The 26,308-nt window shown below is 38.1% G+C and overlaps 2 protein-coding genes across 5 annotated transcripts in view; one reads left to right on the forward strand and one right to left on the reverse strand.

The window, feature by feature from the left end:
• Positions 1-603: 603 nt before the first annotated feature.
• On the reverse strand, positions 604-13,621 carry LOC108895868 (tetraspanin-8). The gene is made up of 8 exons (XM_018694824.2): positions 13,457-13,621; positions 5,355-5,417; positions 5,059-5,178; positions 4,584-4,658; positions 4,376-4,471; positions 4,068-4,178; positions 3,162-3,245; positions 604-2,881 (listed from the first exon to the last, which is right to left on the reverse strand). Exons 1-8 carry the CDS (start codon positions 13,511-13,513, stop codon positions 2,801-2,803), a joined length of 687 nt encoding a protein of 228 aa, XP_018550340.1. The 5' UTR covers positions 13,514-13,621; the 3' UTR covers positions 604-2,800.
• A 1,708-nt stretch (positions 13,622-15,329) lies between these two features.
• The window catches only part of LOC108895865 (E3 ubiquitin-protein ligase TRIM21), a 20,122-nt gene continuing 9,143 nt past the window's right edge, over positions 15,330-26,308 (forward strand). The window contains exons 1-3 of one of the 4 annotated variants that reach the window (XM_051077798.1): positions 15,332-15,487; positions 17,157-17,433; positions 18,311-19,278. In XM_051077798.1, the coding sequence (XP_050933755.1) occupies positions 17,166-17,433; positions 18,311-19,278 (1,236 nt within the window). In that variant the 5' untranslated portion in view covers positions 15,332-15,487; positions 17,157-17,165. Of the gene's footprint in view, positions 15,488-17,153; positions 17,434-18,310; positions 19,279-26,308 lie in introns of all 4 variants that reach the window. The other 3 variants (XM_051077797.1, XM_051077799.1, XM_051077800.1) reach the window with 3 other exon arrangements.

Raw genomic sequence — 26,308 nt, forward strand, 5'->3', positions numbered from 1 at the left:
GGTTGATTATGCTCCGCCTATTTCGCCTCTGATTGGTCAAAACAGCGGAAGTTGTTCCCTCAAAGTAGTAAACACTACTTCTGATTGCTCACTTCTCTGAGACCATGGAAGGGTTGATCCGCGTTTTGCCTGCACTACTTCCATTTTATAATGTAAAATACGTTTATAGTATTATTTTCTCTTTTAAGACACTAATCAAGGAGAAATATACTATCACTGTCTTTGCTCCATGTTCTGGAGGCAATCATCAGTGAATTTATAAACTATATGGATTTATAGGTGACAATGTGTAACTCACCTATCATCACCTACAGAAAGAAATTGATTTTGTGATTGTTTTTTGTTAATTATTGGTAAAGCCAATATGAACAAAACACAAGGTTAAATGGACATTTTGAATCTAGATTAGATTAGAATTTAAACTTGTTAGATTTAACAGTAAACTTAACTTGAAAATGAGGAAACTAACAGATTGGATCCATTGGCACTTGACAGTTTGTCTTCCTGTAATAAAAGAGCAGTTTGGATTTTATTTGCAGGAGGAAGGAAACTGAGTCCTGGCATTTATCAGAAACTCAATATTTAACCACTTCACTCATGACAGAGCTTCCCATTATCATTTATTGTATTTAGACAGCTGGAACAGAGGTAAAACCATTATAAACATCAGGCTGCAGATGCTCACACAGGGAACACCTCAGGTTTAGTATGTCAAGACAGCAAACAAACGACATCCTCTGTTGTATTTCATCACAGCATGCAGATCACAGACCTGAGTGTGGTCTGGAGTCCATCAGAGGTCCTGCTGATGAGTCGTTGGGGTCCACAGACAACAATGAAAGGTAAATGACATTTATATGTATCTTTTATACTTTTTTGGAAGCCCCTTCTTGCAATGGGATACTCATAAGCTTTTTCAATCATAATCTATTATAGTTTTTATATCCATGGTGGCCTTTGGCGATTAAGACAAGTAAAGAACTTTCAGTATAATACTACACTTGATTTTCCATACTTAAAGGGTAACTCCAGTATTTTTGAACCTGGGCCTTATGTTATGTTTTTAGGTGTAAATCATTGATTGGGAAAACAACCTTTAGAATCTGTGCAGTATTGAGCAAGAATGGTGTACCTGGCCACTACAAAACAGCTGATATATATCATTATATTTTCATCTTGCAAACTAACTAACAGATGGAGGCAGTGGTAGTCCAGCAGCGCCCGTGTTCTTCACTGTAAAATCACTGTTTTTGTCAGTGGAGTCTGGTAATGACATAAACTAAGAACAACTAAAATGAAAATAAGCACTTAAGTGGACATACATTGACATGGACAAGGTTCATTGTTTTACACTGCAGCAGTTGTTCACGGTGGCTGGATAGTCTGTTCTTGATCAATACTGCACCATTTCCAAAGATTTTTGTCAGGTTAGAAAATACCATAGTAAGTAGTAGTAGTAAGTGATTAAAAGTACACAAAAACAAAAACATCCTAAATGCATTCAACCAAAAAACAAAACAAAACAGAAAAAGAAACAGCAACAAGGTTCAGAGTGCAAAGAAATCAACTTTTGCTCCAAAAGATTACAATTTATAAACTTTTAAAATAAAAATAATTTTTAAAATAAAAACAATCAGAAGTTAATGAATAATATTCTGTAACAATGTGGTGTAAGATACTGAATCTATGCAGCAGTGTCAGATTTAAGGCTTAGTGTTTTATAGTAACAGTATTGTTATTACAGCTTGTATTTCTGGAAGGTTTACGAAGTTACTTTACAACAGCACGAGCACACCAATTCAACTTCCTGAGGATTATTTTGTAATATTTTCTAATAAAAACAAAAATTAGAATGGCAGCAGACCTTGCAACAGACAGTTATAGCAGTATGTATTTGGACATAAATCTTGGAAGCCCATTCTTACCCCCAAAAATAAAGAAATAAAATAAAAATGATTGAACATAATGAGTAAGGCATGTATCTCAAAGCTATGACTTGGTACTTAATAAAGTCAAATTAAGCATATTTGAGATAACCACACACAGTATTAACATATAGAGAAACTACTGTATATTAATACAAATTTGGTTTAAAAGAAAAGTCTAGATTTATGAGTTTGTAAGAAAAAATTAAGAATATTGTAATTATGAGATGTAATTATGTGAGAATATGTTCTTATGCATAAATCATTCATGTGAGATGGAAAGTTATGTCAAAGGAATTTAACATATTTATATATATATATTTGCAACCTCTTATTTATTGATTGATTTATTTTTGGGAATTAATGGGCTTCCACATTAATAAGCTCAAGACAATATGAAGATTTATATTTTCCTACATTTTGTTCTTTGAGGCCTCATGTGAATGGAAAAATTAATGATTAATGAATAATAATTTTGACATGATGAGTGGTCTGTAAAATGTCCATGAAGTCACAGGTCACAGATTTTCTGTAAAGTGAAGGGAACACTCTGATATTGGGGAATATCCACTTGTTTTTAACTCATTTGATTCAGTAAATTAGAAATACACTGAACCTTTTCCACGTTAAGCACTTCTGAACTTTGTCCAAAATATCAATATATTTAACCTGTAGGCTATTTTTGTCATCGCTGAGATCCATACAGTACATAACAGTCTGTGTATTAATGACATGAAATTTCAGCCAAAATATCAGTATGTTCCTTCACAATAAGAGCACAGGTTAAATTACAGTAGCACTGAAGTTAGGTTGATGTTGCATCAGGTCATTTGGGCACTGCTGATTGGCCATTGCAAAGCAGTGAGGGTGGGGGCTCAGGGATTATTCGTGGTGCCGACAGCCTCCTTCCTGCCAATCTGACAGTAGAGAATCATGGAGAAAACCATGCCAAAAATCTGTGGAGAGAGCAAAACACATAATATAATCAGTCACACTTTACACCCCAAACACATGGGAAAATAAGGCCCAAAAACACCAGAGTTATCTTTTACTATAAAGTGTTCCCAATGTTCAGTCACTGTCTACACTTGTTAGCAAAGAACTAAATTCCCCTTGTATGTGATTTCTCTGACGAGCCTGGTCTACCACGAGAAAATAACCAAATTTTAAATGTGAATATTGTATGTTTGTGTAAATGGTTGCTTCTAGTGGGAAATAAACTGGGTGTGTACTCACTAGCAGGATGGCGATAGCGAAGGCAATCCCCAGCACTATCTCCATGTTTTTCTCCATCAGACTGATGATTTTGGTGGCGCAGGGCTGCAGGACAAGAAAACATCATCATTATACTGTACACCACATAGTTTTATGATTTGCGTGTTTTTCAGCAATCTTTTTGACTGATTCCAGTAATATAATCTGTAGTAAGTTTTAAGTCTCCGTATGCTGGTTTTCATATAAGGTAACTGAAACCAATGACTACCTGAAGAGACAATCTAATGTTCAGCAGTGATCAGCAGTGAAATATCTCTCAAAGGTATTTAACCACCTATAGGACCCTGAAAATCTCCTAGAGGTCCACTAGAAACCTAAATCTAAAGGATTTGTAAAACCTTGTCACTGACCACTATCACTTCCAAAACTACATGTAGAGCCTTCACAATGACCATTGGAACCTCTAAAAGACCCACAAAAACTCATCACTGACCACTACAACCTGTAAAAAGACCCAAAAAATCTCTTAATGTTTACTAAAGCTTCCCAAAACTGTCCATAGAACCTCATCAGTGACCACTCACACCTTCTAAACAACCCCTGGAACAACCTGAAAAACCTCTACGACCTTCCCACTGACCATCAAAAAATATTGAATGATCCTGAGAACCTCCTCAGTAACCACTACATTCTCATAAAGGAACCCTAGAACCTTTCTTTAAATCCTGTAAATGATGTACCATACTGTTGTGATGAATGAAAGTAAAACCCACCATAAAGTGTGCTAGTGAACCTCAATGCAGGTTTTTCCTTTAATTTGTCATTTGTCTTTGTGGCCAGTCCAGAGCTACGTTTTTGTGAAGAAGGGTTAAATCAAAATTTCTGTACTCTAGTCATAATTCAGTTACACTCGTGCTCTGGTCTCACCTCTTGGTAGATTGCGGATGATTTGCAGTCTGCTATGGTGCTGTTGCAGCGACAGGAGTCTGGGATCTTTTCCCAGTCGGATGGTCCATTCAAAAGACCACAACACTTCAGCTGAAAGGAAAATACAACAACACATGGAAAATTTCAGACTAAACCAGTTAAGTGCGGTCAGTGTGTCCAATTGGGAAAATGCACATTTGGATCAGTGGAAAGGGTTTGGGTAAATCTACAGGAAATGAATGCGAGCCTAATTAACTTTCCCAAAAGAGATTTGAGTAAACGTGTGTGTGTGTGTGTGTTAGTGTTACCTCACGCTGCAGTTTCTCCAGGTCATCCCTCACAGCCTGTGGTTGGGCTGACAGCGGCGTAAAACCATTCAGACGTTCTTTCACCCAGTTGTTCACCTTTAAAACACGCAACAAAAAAGAGCAGCGATCAGCATGACATTTGATTCTCCCAACAAAGTGCTGAGTGCATGGACAGGTGACATGAGGACAGAGTTACTTCCTGTTTTACCTTTGATTCGTCAACGGCTCCCAGGATGCCTGCCGCCAGCAGGAGGATGAAGATGAGAAGTAGGAAGATGAAGAACTGAGGGGACACAGGAGGAGTAAGAGGGTTGAATTTGTGTGTGAACATTTTCACAGCTTTAGATATCAGAGTTCTTTAAATTTACAAGACAAAAGTTTAGTATTCTCTGAGATTATAAAGTCATAAATGTGTGAGAAAAAAAATCACAAATTCTGAACTCTTTTCCTTGTACATTTCTGACTTTGATCTCAGAGAATATTCAGTTTTTTCTCAGACATTTATGACTTTAATCTCTGAAATTCTGGTATATTATCCACCTCCCCAGGATCTCTAATTTCTTTTTAAATTTCCAGTGTCCCTAATACACCATTGAAGCTGAATGACTTTTAACAAAAAACTTTTTTTTTTTTGGTCATGATTTAAGACAGGAAATATCAGATAATAATAATCTGATGCTCACCAGCAGCAGCATACAGCGGTTCTCTCTGATGGCTCCACAGCAGCCAAGGAACCCGAGCACCATGATGATCACTCCAATGGCAATCATCAGGTCAATGCCAGGAAGAGATTCATTGGTGATCTGAAAATGGGAAGAGGAGGTGGGGAAGGGGGGCAAGTAAACACAAAACAAAGTGAAACTGTGCCACTGTAGAGAGTTTTGGAAGAGCTTGGATTTAAGAGGTGAAGAGGAGGAACAAATCTCAGCTTGTGTGGAAATGGTGCCAGCAACGAGTAGAATTAAACTGAGACTCTCACCTGGTTTCCACCCTTGCTAACTTTTAGGTAGATGCCCACGCCCAGGATGATGCAACCACTCAGCTGTATAGTGAGAGTGAGAGTGAGAGTGAGAGTGAGAGAGAGAGAGAGAGAGAGAGAGATTCATTTTAAATCACAAAGTGTGCAACAAATGTCACTTGAAGAGTTTACTGGTGAAAATCAGATGACATCTGGTGGAGAAAACCTGCAAGGCTGAAACTGTGAAAGTATCAAAAGACACCATCTTAGAAGTTATAGAAACACGACCAGGAAACTATGATAAGAGAGGAAATGCCCACTTAAAAGAATTTATAAAATGTAACTGAACAGTTGCAGAATAGATAGTTTGCTGTGAGCACATGACTTGTGCACACTTAATAGTTTCTACCACACCCAAGGTAAAGTTTCCAATTCCATTTAAAAATGAGTGTGCACTGCTCTACTCTGCCCAGGAAACTCTAGACTGCACAACGTGGTTAGGGTGGATATGAAAACCAGATACTGTAGGTTCTACTGCGCACAGTTAGCTTTCTGCCACACACACTTGAGTCCCTGGTGTTGTCTACAGCGTCTGTAATGATCACTGCTGCTGCTCAAAAGCAAGTTTCTACAACACACAACACTGTTTTTATTGTCTTGAAATTTTCTAGGTCACACCAGATTCTGCTGCACATAAGATCATTTGTGATTCTCTGAGATTTCCCAGTGGTGAAAAAGTAAAAACATTTACTAAAGTACTATACTTAACTGTATTTCCATTTTATGCTACTTTCTCAAATAATCATCAGAGGAAAAATGTGTACTTTTCGCCACACTGCATTTATTTGACAGTTTTAGCTACTCGTTACTTTGCAGATTTTAACTTTAGTATTTTTGATATATTTATTTTACATTTTGAAATAATTATTACATTACATTACAAATTACAAAAAAAACAGGGTCTAATTTAGTCCCACTGTCACAGAAATCTTCTTTGAAAACTTAACCACAAAATCAGATTTAGAAACAGATCAGGTTATAGAAACGCTCAATGAATGAAAATGGATTTGTGTATCAGAACTAATCATCTCACAACCTTTCAGATTTATCTGATGTACCTTTGCAGGCACCCGGGCATTTGGTTGGGAACCAGTAGACTAAACAACTTAAACATAAATGAAAGTAAAACCAGCTATAACTTGAGATGCTATAACAGTACCATGCTCCTGAAACACTGATGCATCACAAATTCCAGAGTTGTGCTTTTAGGAGGATTTTGAATGCAGAACTTTTCCCTGTAATTTCTGATCAAGTTTTTCTTTAATCTGTAACTAATTCAACTCAACTCATCAGGGTGGAGATGAAAACTGGATCGTGAGAACTACATGGAGAGACTTGTGTCCAGCTTCTTTGCAGGCAGAGTTCAGGACTGATGAGTGATATGTATTATTCAACACTCATACAATTAGCCACCACAAACACACACACTCACGCTGCTGTCAGTAATTATCTAGCATCAATATTTCATCGTCTGAGCCACCGGCAGGCCGGAGACAGACAACAGAGGCAGGAAACAGAGGCCAGTCAGACCACAGCGTTACCATGGAGTCAACCACACAGCTGCTAATTACAGCATAATGTGGATTAAATGGATGTAAATGAAGACAAAATACTAAGATACAGAGACACTCCTCCGAAAAATTTATATTCATTTTAAACAGAATAAAAATTGCATTTTTGCCTCTATATGTACAAATAAAATGTCCATACAGTGATATTCATCTGGAAGCACTCAGAGTAGCCACATAAAAAAGGCAGAGAGCTCTGAAAAAAGACCTTTTGCAATCAGAAATAAATGCTACATGGACCATACCCTAACTGAGTGACATTCAACTGCTGGAATCAGGTCCAGCAAGTTCAAGAGTAATGCTGAACTGTAGATCAGTTAAAAAGACCTAGAAGTCATTAAAAACCAGCGTTCATCTCTGATATCCAGCCAGGAAACTCTGAAAATATCAAGATCAGTAAGTGAGACTATGCAGTCTGAACTCTGGTCAAGAGCTTGACAGGCAGGGGCATCCCATAGCTGAATGGTTAGGGCGCATACCATGTGGGCCTCCTCAAATAAAGGATAAAAGCCCCAAAAATAAAATATATTAAAAAAAGATCTTGACAGGCTTTGTTTCTGTTACTGAAAAACACTTAACTGCTTAACAAGTCTAACAGAATTTCTTACCACTCATGGCTGCAGCGGGCGCTGTTGCTCAGCAAAAATTACACACTGTTGCTGTAAATAACTATCATCATATAATACAAATTAGATTTTTTAAAAGACATATATGTTGTTTTCTGACATTTTATAGGCAAAACAATTGATGGATTCATAAAAAAATAATCAGCAGATAATGAAAAAAAAAAATCTAATCATTGCTGCCCTAATCTTAACTTCTCTATTACCTTTGATTGAATCTTGTGTCAACATTTTCCAACTTTGTTGCATTTACAGCTTGTGTTACAGTCGATTCTATAAATACACACTAAAGGAAACTTTGTGTTTACATTAAAAGAGAAAATGATGGATCATTCGTTCCCTGTCTGAATGAACGGAAACAGATGTGACAAACCTCTGTTGGAGACATGACCTCTGTGCAGCATAAACACACATACACGTCAACCTGCCACACCCTGAACCTATTTATACACTTGCCTTGTTCAGGAAGCCTGAATCAATAACAGCATGTTGAGGGTTTTATTGCTTAAGATTCACAGCTCCACACAGACACACACACCTGACCAGTGTAACTAGTGCAACCACGTGTGACAAAGTTTTTAACTAATCAGCATCGACCTTAGGTGAGCGGCCTCAATCTCAGTACTCAAACACAACCTAACAATAAACTTTCCAAACTGTTGGACATGAAGTAACTGATATTTATGTTATAGAGAAATACTTGACTTTTCAAACTAAGCTTTCAAGGAGAGGAAAACTAAAGTTCAGATTAGTTGAACAACAAACAGACAGTCTGCTGGTAGTAACATCACCTGAGGAAAACACCTCCCTCAGTCTGCTCACAGTGGGTTTCTTGACAAAGGATAACTCTGGTATTTTTGAATCTGGGCCTTATTTTCTCTGGGTGAAAAGCCATAAACAGGAATAAATCTGAGACATGGAGGAGTGATTTCCCACTTTTCTACTGTTTCAGTTGCTTCATCACTGGGGTAAAAAAGCATTCACACAAAGCTGCTGTTTTCCTTTAAAGGTGGATGAGAGGCAGGTCACACCAGAGAAGAAAATGCGTTGCACAAACATTAAATGAAAAGCCTTTATGTACATAGTTGTGGATCTTTGTTATCACATAGAAAATCTGAATCTGAGAGATTCAAACCTGCGGCACAGATAACATGAAAAAGAGAAAACCTGCAGAGCAACATATCAGTCACAGGTCTGTGCTTGCAGCAGCACGGCAGCTCTAAAAGTTCACTGAACCCACCAATTAGGATTACAACCACATTCATTCAGTTACAGCTGATCAAAATAACAGCTCCTCAGGATTGTAACTGATCAAGACTACAGTTGTTTGGGATTAATCAATTATAGTTTCATGTGATGGTATTGAAATTAATTAGGATTACAGTTAATTGGGATTAAAACTGATTAAGTTAATCAAGACTCAATTTAACTGGGAATCTAGTGGATCAGGTTTACATTTGAACAAGATAATGAGGGTTACGATTAAACAGGAATACAGCTGATAAAATATACAGTTAATCTGGATTAAATTAGTTGTTTTACAGTTTATCAGGATTGCCATTAATCAGGATTACATTTGATGAAGATTATTATTTATTGGGATATAAATGAATCAAGATTATGCAGTATAAGGATTACAGTTAATCAGGATTGTATTTGATCAGGAGTTACAGTTGACAAGAATTATGTCAGTTGTATTGGTTTACTAGATTATACATCCAGTAATTTACTATTACTGCTTTTGTGACATTCACCTGAACTGCTGCTCACTGTGAGTTAAACCGGAGATGGGGCGGCTCATTCCTCAGCAGTGACTCACAGACAGTAACACCGTAGTAGTGAGTCACTGTGTGATTTAGATAATGTACAAACTGTTCTGCTGGATTCATTGCAAATCCACTAGACCAGTAGACAGACAAGACGCTGTCATTACACAGTTACCACAAAATTACGGTGGTGACACAACTAATAACAGGTGGGTGTGTATAGTCATGAGCCCACCGAGTCTGCCAAAACCAGTCTTTGGGTTTTTGTTGAGGTCTGTCTGGTTCAACAGGTATTAGATTCAGATAGAAAATATTTCCACTACATGTATGTAGTTACTGTGCACCTGTGGTTTGCTTTCTTTCCGTTTGGCTCATCTCTTTCCTCTGCAGAAATAGTCCCTGAGCGGATTATCTATTATTCATGGAGGATATGAGCACTAACAGACGTTAATGTACAGAGACCGAGCTGCAGATAATTGGTTATTTCTCTTCTCTCACAGACGATAAAATCACTTGTGTTTGATGAGATGTTTGTCTGTAAAGCAATCAGCCATGGAAACCACTGCAGGCTGAAAAAATTATGAGAAACCCAAGAGATCTGTTACATCTTATCTGCACCACTGCTGTACAATCAAGGGTTTAACACAACCAAACTCACAATATGAAATACACTGTCTTTTAGGTCTGGGTTTTCTGACTTCAGAGCTCATTTCCACTTTGATTTTCTGTGGATGAGAAGCATCACTTAGCAACTAAAAGATGCTGCAGGGCCACAAGTTAGAAAACTACAGTACATAGGCTTTACAGTAAATAAGGACCCCACCCTCACCATCATCATCATTATTAGGTAAACACATCATGTCCACCATGTCCACTGAGTGGTTTGAATCAAGTTAGCATCGATTTACCATGGTTTCTGGGAACATGAGAGAAGGACTGAAATAACCTCAGCAGGCAGCAGGGCTGACTGGTTTATTTTAAACAGGACGCAGAGCTCAAGGTGGACTCTTGCAGTTTGGCAGAACAACAGGAAGGATGTGATGCAGGATATTTAAACAATGTGGAGAATGTTTTAAAGCCTGGAGTTCAGTACTCATCTCGATCTTTGGTGGTGCCACAAAATACAAAAAGACCTTTATATCATCTGAGAGCACAGCTGACTGTAATTGGCCGAGACACCTGTCAACCAAGGAAAGCATGATTCATAATTCTTGGGTTATGGCCAAATGTGTGTTGTGAGGTCAAGGTGACTTCTGATCACCAAAATCAAACCAGTTCATCCTTGAATCCAAGTGAACATTTTGATCAAATTTGAAGAAATTCCCCCAAGGTGCTCCTAAGACATCATGTTCCGGAGAATAGGACAGACAAAGGGACAGACAACCCGATAAACATAATGCCTCTGGACACGGCTGTCGTCAAGACTTCCCTAAAATATTCCTTTAAATACCCTGTCACAGCAGCACCTTAAACCCCAACAGAGCTGGAGAGTCCACAACAGTGAAAGCTATTCTAACTTGAAGGTCCCAAACACACAAACCATCCCATACTGAAACATCCCATATTCAGGAACTATGTCTCGAAAGGAGCCATCAGGACTTCCATGACTTTGTGATGTCACAACTATGCAGTCCCCACCCTCCGCCTCGCCCACAACACAACACACCTGGACAAAAGGCCATTTTGTCTGATGTCAGGAAACCAATATATCACTGCACAGCCTTTTCAGTGACAGTAATATTAGAGTCCATAGACTAAAGTTTATTTTTTCTGATCATTTTGGTCTGACTTTGATGTATTTTTCAGCTAGAATCTGTTACCTGTGGTTGGCCTGTTCCTGCGTCATTCAGTAAACACAAGACAGTGACATGTCAAGACAAGTGTGTAAAGGAGATGTAAAACTACACTGAGATGGTTTTTGGTGCTTAAAACCCACATAAAAATAAAATGAATATGGGACCTTTAGTATCTGTGTTGTTGTGTTGTTTAGTCACCTTTGTATTGCAGTGATAAAACCACTGAAATGTCTCTCATTTGTCTCACATGTCCAAACATACAGTAATAGTAACACAAATACAAAACAGAGCAAACTGGTTCTTAAACATTATTTGCACAAGAATATCCAATTAGCTAATGTTAGCTAGTAGCCGTAGGACATACCTGTCCAAGTAAAGCTACTGCTGCAGAGATCCTGAGTGCTTTAACGGAGGTTTGGTCTATTGTAAATTTGTAATTGTAAGTAAAGTAAACACTGGAAGAAGGGAGAAACACTACAGGTTTAAAAGTAAACCTTCCAGCTAGAGGTCTTCAATCAGTTGGGTAGAGTCTTATTCTATATCAGGTCTCAAGTCTGTATCAGGTCTGTATGTTCAATACCTGAGTGGATCCGAATGGACCAAAGCATAATTTTTGAAGGGAGAGTAAGAACATCAGTGAAGCTGAACTTACTGTAGGAAAATCAGTTGCCTATAAGATTTACACTCTTAGAGTCACAGATATTTAGATATGACTTTTAGTTGTTTGTCTTTGAAGCATATAAACAAAAAAATTGGGTTTCTATGGCTTAACATTGGTTCTTAGGACATTTGCCACTGTAGCTGATGAGCTTGTTTACTGATCAAACCATTTTGCGTTCTCAGTTTGACAACGAAGATGCTGCAAATACATAAAACATGATCAAATACAGAAACAATACTGATGAAAATGTTTTCTTAATTTGCTCGTGTTTGATCTTTTTGCATGTGTTTTCTTGAGTTGCAGTGCATTTGACCTTATCAGCAATCATATATTTTAATGCAAAACACACTGAATTTACCTGTCATGAAATGTGCTGTGCAGATAGAATTGCCTCGCCTTCACCTTTCGTGATAAAACCATAAACAACAAATAGCATCAGGTTTGTGTTGAGCAAGAACTTAATTACCATGCAGGTCTAGGTGCTGTATAAATACTGTGAACATATCAAAACCCTAAATCCACAAACAAACAAACTCAGCCCATATTCAGAAACTATGTCTCGAAAGGAGCCATTGGGACTTCCATGACTTTGTGATGTCACAACTATGCAGTCCCCACCCTCCGCCTCGCCCACAACACAACACACCTGGACAACAGGTGCAACAAATAGCATCAGGTTTGTGTTGAGCAAGAACTTAATCCAAAATAACTGAGTCAAGCTACAGATTAACCAGCATGTATGAATATGTGGTTTTTAATGGGTGACCTCCCAGGAGAGAGTATGAGGAAATGTAGTCAGAGCAGGCTGTATCAAGCTTTCAACAGTGACTACTAGAGAGCTTTAAGGAAATACCCCAGACACTTTGGATTGAGCAATGATTGCTGATTATGTCAAACAATGCAACCTCTACTACCATTTAAAATCTGGGTGGAGGAATGATACAAGGCTGCGAATGGCAGACGTGATGATGCGAGTCTGAACGTTGGGCCACGCCCTGAAACTAAGCAAGAGTTTGTTTGTGGAGGGAGAGGCAGAAAGATAATACAGAGCCGATACAACCTGTTCTATACTACTGATACTGGGAGACAGACAGACAGAGGTCAAACCAGAGTGGCAACTGAAAATAAAGTTATCATAGAGAAGTAAACACACTGAGAAATGGTAAACAAAAAAACAGGAACAGATGAAAAACTACTTAAAAAAGAGTAAATATAAAATACCACACTAAACATATGCAACAGCTGTTAAACTCAAGTCCAAAAAACAGAAAACAAGAGTATTTGGAAAAAAAGTAAAAAATAATAGTAAAAAAAAGTAAAAATAATAATAATTTGCTAGTTTTGTAGTTAAAAGCTATATCTCAGCTTCCAAGACCAGAATGACACACCCATAAACTGTCAAACAAATTTGTTTTGTATCAAAATCCAAACAGTTTGAATTGACAAGAAAAATAATCCTGCAGAAATTCTCAGAAACAAGACTAATATAATTCAAATATGGCACATAATCTATAAAAATGACCTGACTGAACTTTTGTTTGGAATAGTAATACTTGTCCAATACATCACCCGTAAAGTCAAAGTGATGAGGATTTCAAAATGATGTAAAAAGAAATATTAAAATACAACATTTTGTTTTCCAGACTCACCCAGAAAAGAAGGTTGAAGAAGAAGAGCAGGTATTTGATGCATTTATTCACAGCCATGGTTTTTCTCTATTCGTTTCCTCCCCTGTTGCTTCTCTCACTCAGGACTCGCTGCCCTTGACAGACACAAGCTTTCTACAGAGTGAGAACAGAAACGGAGACACTCCCTCAGGCTAGTAAACAGACCAGCCTGCTCTACCTGTTTCCTGCCACTCGTGGTACGTCCCCCATTTCTTTCCTTCCACCTGCTCCTTTCCTTTCCTACCTTATGTCATTCTTTCTTTCCTTAATACTTAATTTGAGGCATAAGCAAATAAAATAAGTTTCGAGCCTGAGGGCCTTGAAACCGGCAGTTAGGGAACCTCTCTTGCCAAATAAAAACATTTTATCCTGAAGCCTTGTTTTAGCTGGATGACAGTTCAAATTTGACCTTACTATTCAAATAGAGGTTGAGAGACTTCTCTGAGGCTTAAAGTAAATGCTGGTATTTTGGAGCCTGGGTATTACTTTTCCATGTTTTTGGGAGTAAATGATTGATATTTTTTGCCTCAGTATTCTTTATGGGTACTATTTATGTTTCATGCTTCACCTGCGTATTTTTATAAAGTGCAGAATCTAGTTAGTTTATCTTAGAACAACTGTCACAGAATAAAATAATGAGAAAGTAACTCAATGATCACAAAATGACAGGACTTTGTGTCCTCAGAAGTGGATCTCAAATGAGAAAAATACTGTAATGTCCCTTAATTATATGGGTGGGAAAAAAGCTCCAATTAAAGTACGGCTTTATTGGCATGGAAAACAGAGATGCAGGTAAAAAAAAATAAGAATTAGAATTAAGATAAGTGAGGACTATATCAAATAATAATTTTAAAATAAATGACTTATTTGCAATCTATCTTAAGCTATAAAATTTGATAAAAAGAAAAGGAAATGAATAATACACTTAGCATTTCAACCTCTTAAAAAAACACACAACTCACTCAACTCACCACTAATTACACAGTGGTCATTTTAACCTTTAACATTTCACATAAAAATGTATAGTAAAGATCAAGTAGCATCAATATAATGGCATAGTCACTAAAAGTACTGTCAGTAAAATATGGCTCCTTACTACCATCTAGTGGCAGCTTTTGAAAACTACAGTACCCTCCCTCCCGTTTTATTGACACACAACAGTTATTTAACAGATACAGTACTTCAGAGATAAGGCGTGAGGCTACATAAGGACAAACCCAGGTCTCCAAGTTTCCACCATCATGTTTTTCCTGATGAAATCATCACTCATCCACAGACATTAAAATACAAGACCAGCTGGTTAATATCTGACTATAAAATTCAACTTGTTGTGTGTCCAGAACTGGAATTGTTTACAGAGAGGCTGTTGCAATAAGGAAGCAATATATAATGGGTTGATGTGTTACTAGACAAGGGAGTTTTGTCTGCTAAAGTTACTCAGTTCAAAAAGTGACCAGCTTAGTTAAGAAGAAGAAGTCTAAGAATTACTGGCATTATATTATAAAATAAGTCCAGAGGTGGTAACATCAGAAGGTTAGTAATTACTGTAGAATATTTTGAAGATGGTCCTTATATTTGATACATTTATCATAAAGGAACTGATTAAATAAAAACTTAACTCCCTACTGCAATGTCTTGCACTACAAATATGTGTACTACGCATTTTGCATTTATATTTATACATATTACATTGTGTTATCATTTATAATTTTAACAGTTTGTGTTTGTGTTGTTTACATGTGACAATTCAGATAATTAGTGATTGCTGCAAGTCTCCATGGTTAATAGCGGTGGGCAAATGGCTGCCTGTGTATTTTTATAAAAGATAAGTGGTGGTGTGTAACAGTAAGCAATCATTTCAAAGTAGGAGGAGGAGACTCACTGCACTTTTACAGGAAGTCTAGCAGAGAGAGTTGAAGCAACGACAGTAACCACCTCTCTCAGACTGAGGATCATAACTTCATTAAAGGTCACTAGTTGTCAGACAGAATAATCTTGACTGAATTCAAATTGGTGAGTTTTTTTTTTTTTTTTTTTTTAATAAAATGCTACAGTGGTTAGTTAGTTAGTCTAGAATAAATAATATGACATCAACTCAGCCGAGAAAATTGGCAATACTATACTACTATTTGGGTTTTGAATGGCTCTCAGCACAATGCTGAACTACACAAACAAAACTGATGCTAAAATTCTGAAGGAGCCTCTAAAGAGTTAGAAATGTTAACATATGTCCCTGGCCTCTTGCAGGGCAGAGTAGGGTATGGTTTGAGTTTGCTACTGATAGTCATAGTCTATCCCATGTTACTTTCGATTTGGCCCCACAGGCCATTTTTAACAGTATGAATGTGTACAACAAAGAGACTTACCAAAAAATACATACGGAAATGATTCTTAAACTATAGGTCTGTATATCCATAATTGATGTACTGTATATATGCACGTTTCTGTAATTCTCTCTTTCTGCATGACTTTCTCTTTGTCTTTTTATCTTGCATTAAGCTCAGTGTACTTATAGCCTAGTTCCTCTGCCTCACACTAGTAAGTCCTTGTCTTGGTTACACAAATTATAAGCAATACATTTTTCCCAACAAGTCATCCAAATGAAAGGACAAAATGTGTTGTTTGCAACTGCTCTCTGATGGTTCGATTAAAGTAAATTCTTTGTTAGGGTTTGAAAAACAACTGGCTTTGGTTTACTTTGTACAAGTTCTAGTCGGAATAATGAAAGCTTTTTTAGAGCCCCATTAAATGTGTGCAGTAAATGACATTCGATTCACAATATTGACAACATACTGACCTTTACTTACATTGGTGAATTTTGCTGCCAATTTTCCAGACATGTTCAATCTATATGAAAAAAATTGAATGCCCCTGCTTCTAAAAACAATGTATTGATATGAAGCTTACAAACAAAGCACCCCAGGTATGAAGGATGGGCAGGGGAGTAATACCATAGCAACTTTTTTTAAACAATATAAAAACTGAGTGCATTCATATAGTTATTCACATCAAAAATATTGCAAATAGTTAATAGTTCAATTAAAAAAGAGAGCTAGTGTGAGGACTATCCTCTCACCACCTTGGACAGTCAATTTCAGAAAGTTGGACAGACAATCCCTATAATGACATATAAAGACACCATCCAACCATCCCACAAGTAACTATGACCATTGACATGACATTTTTACCAAAGTCATATAAAAATGCAAAACATATACAAAAAAATTGTTACAGTATTGCAAAAGAGCAACCCATGACTTTTAAACAGTGTCTTGTTAAGGGACACTTCATTTATAGTACTGAATAACTTACTTCTCAAGGAATAACTGTGGTGAAGTTCAGTATCTAATAGAGCTATCATTTGCTTGAATTGATCATTCATAAACATCTGTACAGGTATGTGAATTAAAGTTTATTGTTTGTGCCTGCTTAATTCTGCTCCCATATAATTCAAGACTCTGTTATAATTCAAGTAGACAGCAGCATTTCATTAAAAGCATGATCCTACCTACTTGAATTCATAAAAACCTGAGGCAACATTGGAATTGTTTATTTAAAAAAAGACTGAAACAATTAAAATATCTAAACTTAAGAGATCCCTTTGCTGATGCACATTTATACATGTCCTGGAGAAAAAATTAAATATGTCCCTCTGATTGCAAATTTCTCATATTCTTAGCAGGAAGCCATAATGGCGAAACTTAAAGAGGAGCTCTGGAAAACTCTAATGGAATTAAAAGAAGAAGAGTTTAAGGATTTCAAGTGGTTCTTAGAGCAGGATAACTTTCCAGGTATCCAACGGGCTCAGCTGGAGAAGGCAAAGAGGCGGGACACAGTGGATTTAATAGTGCAGACATATCAGGATTCTGGAGCTCAGAAGGTAACCATGAAGGTTTTAGAAAAGCTCAACAGGAATGATCTGGTTCAGCGTTTGCAAAACTCCAGCTTAAGACCAAAAGGTTAGTCTCACTCCGCATCTTACCTTCTCTGGAAAATAACAACCCAAAATACCTGAACTTCCTCACTTGTGAAGAGATAAAAAGATTTTTTCCAGCATCTTGGTTTGCACTCATCTCAATCTCATAGACAAGCAACCTACAACATCAGTTAGGAAGTGATGCAATCCTGAGGTCTACAAATCCAGCCCAGAATTGCAATCATGGGCTGTAAAATGAAAAGCTAAGCCAATCAATTACAAAGCAAACCAGGCCAAACTAAAGTGGGTCCACCAAGACCACACTTGGAGTAAAGAATGTGAGCACAATTATTGTTGTACCTATACAGGGACTGAATGGCTCACATTCACAGATCAAAGTTTACTTTCCTTGTACAATGCTTAGAATAGTCTCTTAATAGCAAGCAGGTCCACTTTCCACCTTTCTGGTAAAATTCCACAAATCAAAAGTATTTTATGAAGCTGGGGTTCTGCATGCCAAGGCCACATCGGCCCAGCGTCCAGGGCTATCCCAAGCCTTGCTCAAGAGGGACCCCAGGTCTGTACATTCTGCACAAGGTTGTGCTGGTTCTTACAACATAGCTGTCACTAGAGTGCAATTCTTTTTCCTAAATTTGTTTTGAGAAAACAAACCGATTTTTGAGTCAGAGCACCCAGATGAAACTCACTTAGGAGGTGAACCCTACCATGACAAGAGGTCATGATTTATTGAGGTTACACACACTTGTTTTAAAGATCTGAATTAAGCACTTAAACCTAAGGACAATTTCTTAGGTTTCTCTATAAAAATAAAAATTACATAAAATAATTAAATTAAAAGGTTAACACATTATAACAACTGCTCTGGAAGACTGACCATGTGTGCTTTGCCTTTTTTCCAGACGTCAAGACACTTAGTGCTTTGACAGAAGGATATAACAGAATGAAGGATGAGCTGAGTGAACATCAACTGAACCTTGAGACACAAGACCTCAGTGACCAGGAAGAAGACTATGAAAGAAAGAAGGATGAGCTGAAGAGTGTCCAGCAGTTTGCAGTAGAGGTGACTCTGGATCCTGATACAGCACATCCTAATCTCATCCTGTCTGGTGACGGGAAACAAGTACATCATGGTGATGTGAGGAAGAATCTTCCATACAAACCTCAAAGATTTCACAGGTGTGTTAATGTCTTGGGAAAGCAGAGTTTCTCCTCTGGAAGATTTTACTTTGAGGTTCAGGTTAAAGGGAAGACTGCCTGGACTTTAGGAGTGGCTAATGAGTCTGTTGACAGGAAAGGACAAATCACCCTGAGCCCAGAAAACGGCTTCTGGACTTTATGGTTGAGGAACAGAGATGAGTATGAGGCAATTGATAACCCCTCAGTCCATCTCTCTCTGAAGAATCATCCTCAAGTGGTGGGGCTGTTTCTCAATTATGAGGAAGGTCTTGTCTCCTTTTATGATGTAAATGCTGCAGATCTTCTTTATTCCTTTACTGACTGCTCCTTCACTGAGAAACTCTACCCATTCTTTAGTCCCTGTACCAATGACAATGGTAGAAACTCTGCCCCACTGATTATTTCTCCTGTCAAACATCAACTGAACCTTGAGACACAAGACCTCAGTGACCAGAAAGAAGACTATGAAAGAAAGAAGGATGAGCTGAAGAGTGTCCAGCAGTTTGCAGTAGAGGTGACTCTGGATCCTGATACAGCACATCCCAGTCTCATCCTGTCTGGTGATGGGAAACAAGTACATCATGGTGATGTGAGGAAGAATCTTCCATACAAACCTCAAAGATTTCACAGGTGTGTTAATGTCTTGGGAAAGCAGAGTTTCTCCTCTGGAAGATTTTACTTTGAGGTTCAAGTTAAAGGGAAGACTGCCTGGACTTTAGGAGTAGCTAGTGAGTCTGTTGACAGGAAAGGACAGATCACACTGAGCCCTGAGTGTGGCTTCTGGACAACAGCACTGTCGAATGGAAAAGAATTTGTCGCTGTTGATGAGCCTACAGTCTGTAGGTTGAAGTCACGTCCTCAGAAAGTGGGAGTGTTTGTGGATTATGAGGAAGGTCTTGTCTCCTTCTATGATGTAAATGCTGCAGATCTTCTTTATTCCTTTACTGACTGCTCCTTCACTGAGAAACTCTACCCATTCTTTAGTCCCTGTACCAATGACAATGGTAGAAACTCTGCCCCCTTGATCATATGTCCTGTCAATAGCAATGATTAGATTACTCATACTTGCAGGTATTTTCAGTGGCTGACTGTTGTTTGTATCTTGTACTGTGTTAATGCATGAGCTCACCATGTATGCACAGAGGTAATGAAATACACATTACAGAAAAGAATGTGACAGCCTTGGGTGTCGCATGATTCCCTTGACAAAAAGTTGGTGGCAGCAATGCACCTGAAAAAATGTAAACATAATGGTCTTCATTTGAAAGAAAAATCACAAATGTGAGATAGATATTAATGAAGTATAGTCTGCAAATGTGAAAGTAAAAACTCTTAAGAATGTACAGAATCTGCTGTAATTATTTGTATATTTTGAATTTAAAAGTCTGATGAATTTTGTTAGTCTTATTTTCTTATTTTTCCTCTATTCCATTGGTAAATTTATTATTGTAAAACATCACTTTCTCCAAGCTGAATTGTGTTAATAACTCAATATGTGCTCCAAATGTAAACTCCAAACAAACAAACAAACAAACAAACAGATTTTGTTCTTTTTTATCTTTCTCTTACAGTTTACACTTCTCAAATGTGGATGTAAATGAATATGGAATGAAAGCTGACTGATGGATTGATTAATTCATAGTAATGTTTGTAAACAACAAGAAAACAGGCTTTTGAGTTAAGTTTTGTTGAGAAATAACAGAATTCACATTTTTTTTTTGATTTTTCTATTGCAATCTAATGTCAGATGTAATTGTTTTTTCATTCTTATTTTTTAAGCATGTGAAGTAAAAGAAATGTTGGATTTCTGATTCAAGTGAAATTTTGACATTAATAAATCACATAAAGTGACACTCACTATTCAGTGTTTTTGCTATAAACACACTGGCTCCATAGACTTTAATGCAGTTGTTGGTTGTACTGTACACAATAGCTGGAATATAAACACAGTGGATGGCTTTGTGATTTTTAAAACTTAGTATGACAGTTATAAGAAAATTAACTGCATCTATCTACAAAGAATCATTTGGTAGCTCTAAAACTGTGGGCAGAGTGTTTTGAAAGAAATTTAGCTTTAAGGGTAATTTCATGAGGTCAATATAGGCAGCTTTTATTAAATGCAGGAAGCTATGCAAATTCACACAGGTATCAAAATATAAACTGTATTTGTTGTATAAGTAGTGCAACTGCTGCTCACAGTAACACAGTATGCACAATATCTGCCTCTGCTAACTCTGCATGTTCCAGTCTTGCCCCTCAGACAAGGATGCAAACATAAAAATGTAATGCACATGAAGTTTGCCTTGGCTTTTACAGGAAATGCAACCTCCTAACAAGGCTGACAAAGTGACAGAGGCAGGAAGGTACATCAGTGAAAGAACTCTGAACGTGGTAATCCCCTGAGAAAATCATGAGACCTCACAGTTAAACATGTACGAGGGAAGTGAAACCTTAGCCTACGTGTAATAAACCCTCGTTGTGTGGTTTCCACTGTGCACTGTGCATTAACAGTTTGACTTTTTGACCTAAGTTGAAGATAGCATGTCTCTGTTAAAACAGGAGGAAGTACACCTCTCATCATAGACATGAATGGTTTTGTTTTATATTATCTTTTTTTGTGAACTGGTCTAAACATTTGGGTCTGTGCTCATGTAGAAGCTGTCAAATGAGGAACCTAAGCTTCATGCCAGAGACAGTGAGAGTGGTCATGTCTGCAAATTAGGGATGGGCATTTTCATTACTTTTTAATGTTGATTAATCAATCCATTTTAAGTCGATTAGTCACGACGTCATCGTTAACATGTGCCCTCCACTCGAACCAAAATATGTTGTCATTTGGAGTCATGTTTTTTGGACTATAGTGAACAAATGCACTAACTTTACCTCCCAAACTCCACTCATCAACAACGCACCTCAAACTAGTTCTCAGCAGTGTGTCTCATCTGTGCAGTGAGTCTAAAGCACAGAAACCAAAATCTACCCGTCACCCTTGATGTAACAGCAGGTGACAGTGACCAAAAAAATCTGACATGAGAGCTGTCCCTGCATCAGTTGTTATTGCTACTTTCTTGGCTTCCATCAGATTCTTTTTCAGAGCTGTACCTACATATCGTCTGAAATCATTTAAGTCACCAAAGCTATTTGTTATTTGTTCCTGTCATTTACTGTCACGTGAGCATTTCGGTACTATAAATCCACAGTTTACATAGGTGCCAGCTGTCAGCTGGACATTAAAACATTTTTATCCAACTACTTTCTAAATGTTTCAAGTCACCGTCACTTATATGTTGTAACGCTAATCTTAAACCAGATGAGGGATTTTTGTCATCTGAATCTTCAGTTATCAGAGAAACAAACTGACCAAGCAGTCGCTCTCAATGTTCTGTGTCCGCGTCGCAGAGAAACACAGATTTTTAAATATGAAACTGCCAAATTCAATGAGGCCTCTGTGGATAATTCAGGTCCCAGTAAAAACCTCCTGAACAATGAACACTGAGGGAATCCTAACCTAAAAACAAGCTGAGCATCTAGAAACAACGTGAGCTAATGTTAGCAGCTGCACAGTTATCAGCCCACAGGCCCTTATTAATAATTAATCATTGACCATTAACCCCCCACCCTGTACAAATGGCCATGGTAAAAACTGTTGTCATTTAAAAGAGAATAAAGGGTAATTCACAACCAAAATTCAGCTTAACTTACTACATTAAAATCCACGTCAGACCTACTTGTTCAACCATCAAAGCATCAAAAATTAACACCAGTTATCTTGGTAACAAAGAGATTTATTTTCTCATTACTGTCAATAAAAGAATCTTTACAGAGCAGTTTATCACATTCACATGACTTCACACTACAATAACTGATTGAAATTAATACATACTCAGTAGATGCTCAATTCAAAATTAACTTTAACATTAACTTCTACTGAAATGTTATTCAAGTGAAAACAACACTGCCTGTACTACAAACAAAATGCAGATAAAGTTCAGGAACTTCTCATCTAAACTGATTTTTTTTCTAATGAAAACAGTCCAAACTCTTTGGTCATGACAAATAAAGCTTAAACAGCTTGGGCTTGAGACTCATTTTAGTTTAATATATGCATTAACAAAAACAGAAAAGACACATTTTATGAACAACTGATTAAACACTGGAAATCAGAATGTAAAAATCATTAAAGCTGCGAGCAGCGTTGAACGGGCCCTCGCACCCGGCGCCCGTCGGGGGAGCGGCGACCGCGGGACCCCGGCAACCGCGGGGTCAACGCAGGTCGCAGGGCACACGCTGGCGTAACAGTTCACACTTCCCAGATGTTAAAATTTTAAATAAAAGCTTTTACGCTAATTATTTTCTGTGATAATATTTTTCAGAGCTCATCATCTGTGACAGCTCTTGGCTCTCTTGACTGTAACCTCTCTGTGGCAGCTTCTCACAGACTCAATCAACTCCTCTTCCCCTCCCCCTCAAACACAAACACAAACACACCCACACACACACACACAAACACACAGAGAAATACCCCCTCCCAAAAGGAGATAAAACTCAGTTTTAACTTGAGTTTAAAAGCTTTGAGCTTTGAGCAAAAGCATTTTTTTAAGTTCTGTTATTGGGTGCATATATAAATCATTTATGCTTAAACAAGGCTTATAATGAAGTTATTTGAACAGTGAATATCTCATCTGCCTAAAGTCAGGGCGAAGCCACTAACCAGCTGTAGGGATGGGTATCATTAGGATTTTATCTTTATCCATACAGACCCCTATCAGTCCAGCTCAGACTGTTACTGGTTTAAGAGAGTGAAGTTTATAGCAATTTGCAAAATTTGGAGATTAGTGACAAACTAACCAGTTAGACTACATACAGACAAGCTTTCATTTTAGCTGTTAGTAACAGTTTGCCATGAGCTTAACCAGCGTGCTGTGCTTCCTGTTAAACATGTCATGAGACTGTGGACAACGCTGAAAATATTACTTTACTAACTACTGGCCAAACAGGCGCTTTGACAAAGAAAAGGTAAAGGCCAGCAGCTTTTACTTTTCAATGCACTTGTCGTCAACTTGAGTGGCTTATATTCAGCTGGTTCACCTCGACGCTGGAGGACCTAGTGAACTTTTCCTGTCGCCGTACACTGAGTAAGACGAAAAAATCAGCTGACCCCGTGTGAAATTTCCTAACTGATCAAAACCAAACTGTAAAGACAGCATCAATCCACGCTCAGCTTTGGTCAAGGGGAGACATATGGTAAGATTACATGAATTCATGTAATCTTCTTTGAGACTACAATTTCAGACTTAACTAAGTCATTCACTAGTGTCTTGGCAGCATTTATGGGTTCTTTAGACAGGTCTCTAACTGGTTTTCTTTCCAGGGTCATTGAAATCTTTGGCTTCCTACCTCTGCCAGGCTTGTTCTGCACAGTGTGGCTCTCCTTGAATTTCTCGGTGACGCTTCTCATTTGAGTTCTTGACGCTTGGAAATGCTGTTATAACTTTGTATATCCTTCTCCTGCTTCCTAAGCATCGACAATTCTTCAAGTCTACAGTGATTTCCTTAGTTTTTGGCATGATGCTTTCTCAAGTGACAGCTCAAATCTTAACTGAAGTTTTTATACCGCGTGTAAAGCAGCTCTTGGCTCTCCTGACTGTAACCTCTCTGTGGCAGCTTCTCACAGACTCAATCAACTCTTCTTCCCCTCCCCCCTCAAACACAAACACAAACACAAACACACACACACACACACACACACACACACACACACAGACGCACACACACAGAGACCCCCTTCCAAAAACCCATCAAAGAGTAATACAATGGCTCCATCTATAGGATAAAGTAGAGAGTCGCAACAGGAAGTTACCCCAAAATCTGAGGTTTCAAACAGGAAGTTGGGTTTCTGAACTTTGACGGGCCAGAACCGGCACACGCTTCGACCAAAACTCACAATTTTCGGAGCCAGTCTTCCAAAAAATTCCTCAAGGAGGGGCTGACAACATTTGAAGTGAATCTGGTCACCCGTCTAGAAACTGGACATCACACTATAAAATATGTCATTTCCTGCTATAAATAGGTGGCGCTACAACAATTGTATGAATATTGACATATGGATGTGTGCAGATAGGTACCATTAACAATCCTGTAAAGTTTGATGCAGTTTGGACAAAGTATGGCCGAAATATAGCAAAAATAAAGCAACTTCCTGTTTCGTGGCGAGTAATCGAACTTTGAGGGGCCATAACTTCCACGCCCTTCAACAAAAACTCAAAATCTGCCGCAATTTAACATCGTCTATGTCTTAAGAACATACTATTAAGTTTTGAAGTCAATCGGATAATGCGTCTAGGACTAGTTCGCGTTCAAGCGACCCCTGGAAATGGCCAAAAACACACAATTTTTTCACCTTCCGGTCAAAATAAAAATACTTTCTGTTGGGTTTAGAATATGGCTCCAAGAGACTTTTTGGTGCGTCATGGGATGTTACATATGTGTGCAGATTTTCAGATTTTTAGGCGCAACGGGCTTGAGGGGCTGTTCCGTTTAAAAATGTAGGTGGCGCTACCGAGGCCATTTTACCACGCCCATGCTCAAGACCCCTAAATTATTAAATTTTTCGCCGTGCCTGACGCGTCTGCAAATTTTGGTAAGTTTTCACGCATGTTAAGGCCCTCAAAAAGCCGATCTAAGAGGCGGAAAAAGAAGAAAAAAAATAATAATAATAATAATTAAAGCTGCGAGCAGCGTTGAACGGGCCCTCGCACCCGGCGCCCGTCGGGGGAGCGGCGACCGCGGGACCCCGGCAACCGCGGGGTCAACGCAGGTCGCAGGGCACACGCTGGCGTAACAGTTCACACTTCCGAGATGTAAAAATTTAAAATAAAAGCTTTTACGCTAATTATTTTCTGTGATAATATTTTTCAGAGCTCATCATCTGTGACAGCTCTTGGCTCTCCTGACTGTAACCTCTCTGTGGCAGCTTCTCACAGACTCAATCAACTCCTCTTCCCCTCCCCCCTCAAACACAAACACAAACACAAACACACACACACACACACAGATACCCCCTCCCAAAAGGAGATAAAACTCAGTTTTAACTTGAGTTTACAAGCTTTGAGCTTTGAGCAAAAGCATTTTTTTGCAAGTTCTGTTATTGGGTGCATATATAAATCATTTATGCTTAAACAAGGGTTATAATGAAGTTATTTGAACAGTGAATATCTCATCTGCCTAAAGTCAGGGCGAAGCCACTAACCAGCTGTAGGGATGGGTATCATTAGGATTTTATCTTTATCCATACAGACCCCTATCAGTCCAGCTCAGACTGTTACTGGTTTAAGAGAGTGAAGTTTATAACAATTTGCAAAATTTGGAGATTAGTGACAAACTAACCAGTTAGACTACATACAGACAAGCTTTCATTTTAGCTGTTAGTAACAGTTTGCCATGAGCTTAACCAGCGTGCTGTGCTTCGTGTTAAACATGTCATGAGACTGTGGACAACGTTTGAGCCAGCTTTGACATCTGCAGATATGAGTTTCTGAAGAGGGGCCTGCTGAGGTTAGATGTGCTGAATAATATCCATTTTCATATCAGAAAAAAACACTGCATTAAACATTGTCTTAGCTCACTGAGCTGAGGTCAACAGGTAATATAACCAACCTGTGAGGTGGCTCACCCCCGTAAGATAAACACATAAATGATCCCTGATAGAACCGATAATTAAA

The sequence above is a fragment of the Lates calcarifer genome, linkage group LG18 (genome assembly GCF_001640805.2).
Source record: "Lates calcarifer isolate ASB-BC8 linkage group LG18, TLL_Latcal_v3, whole genome shotgun sequence".
NCBI lineage: Eukaryota > Metazoa > Chordata > Actinopteri > Centropomidae > Lates > Lates calcarifer.

Excerpts from the sequence above, each read along its gene's own strand:
- LOC108895868 (XM_018694824.2), bottom strand. The coding sequence starts at position 13,513 with ATGGCTGTGAATAAATGCATCAAATACCTGCTCTTCTTCTTCAACCTT. Across the intron at positions 5,418-13,456 it reads TCTTCAACCTTCTTTTCTGG|CTGAGTGGTTGCATCATCCT; the intron begins GTGAGTCTGGAA and ends CTCACTATACAG. Across the intron at positions 4,659-5,058 it reads ACCGCTGTATGCTGCTGCTG|TTCTTCATCTTCCTACTTCT; the intron begins GTGAGCATCAGA and ends GTGTCCCCTCAG.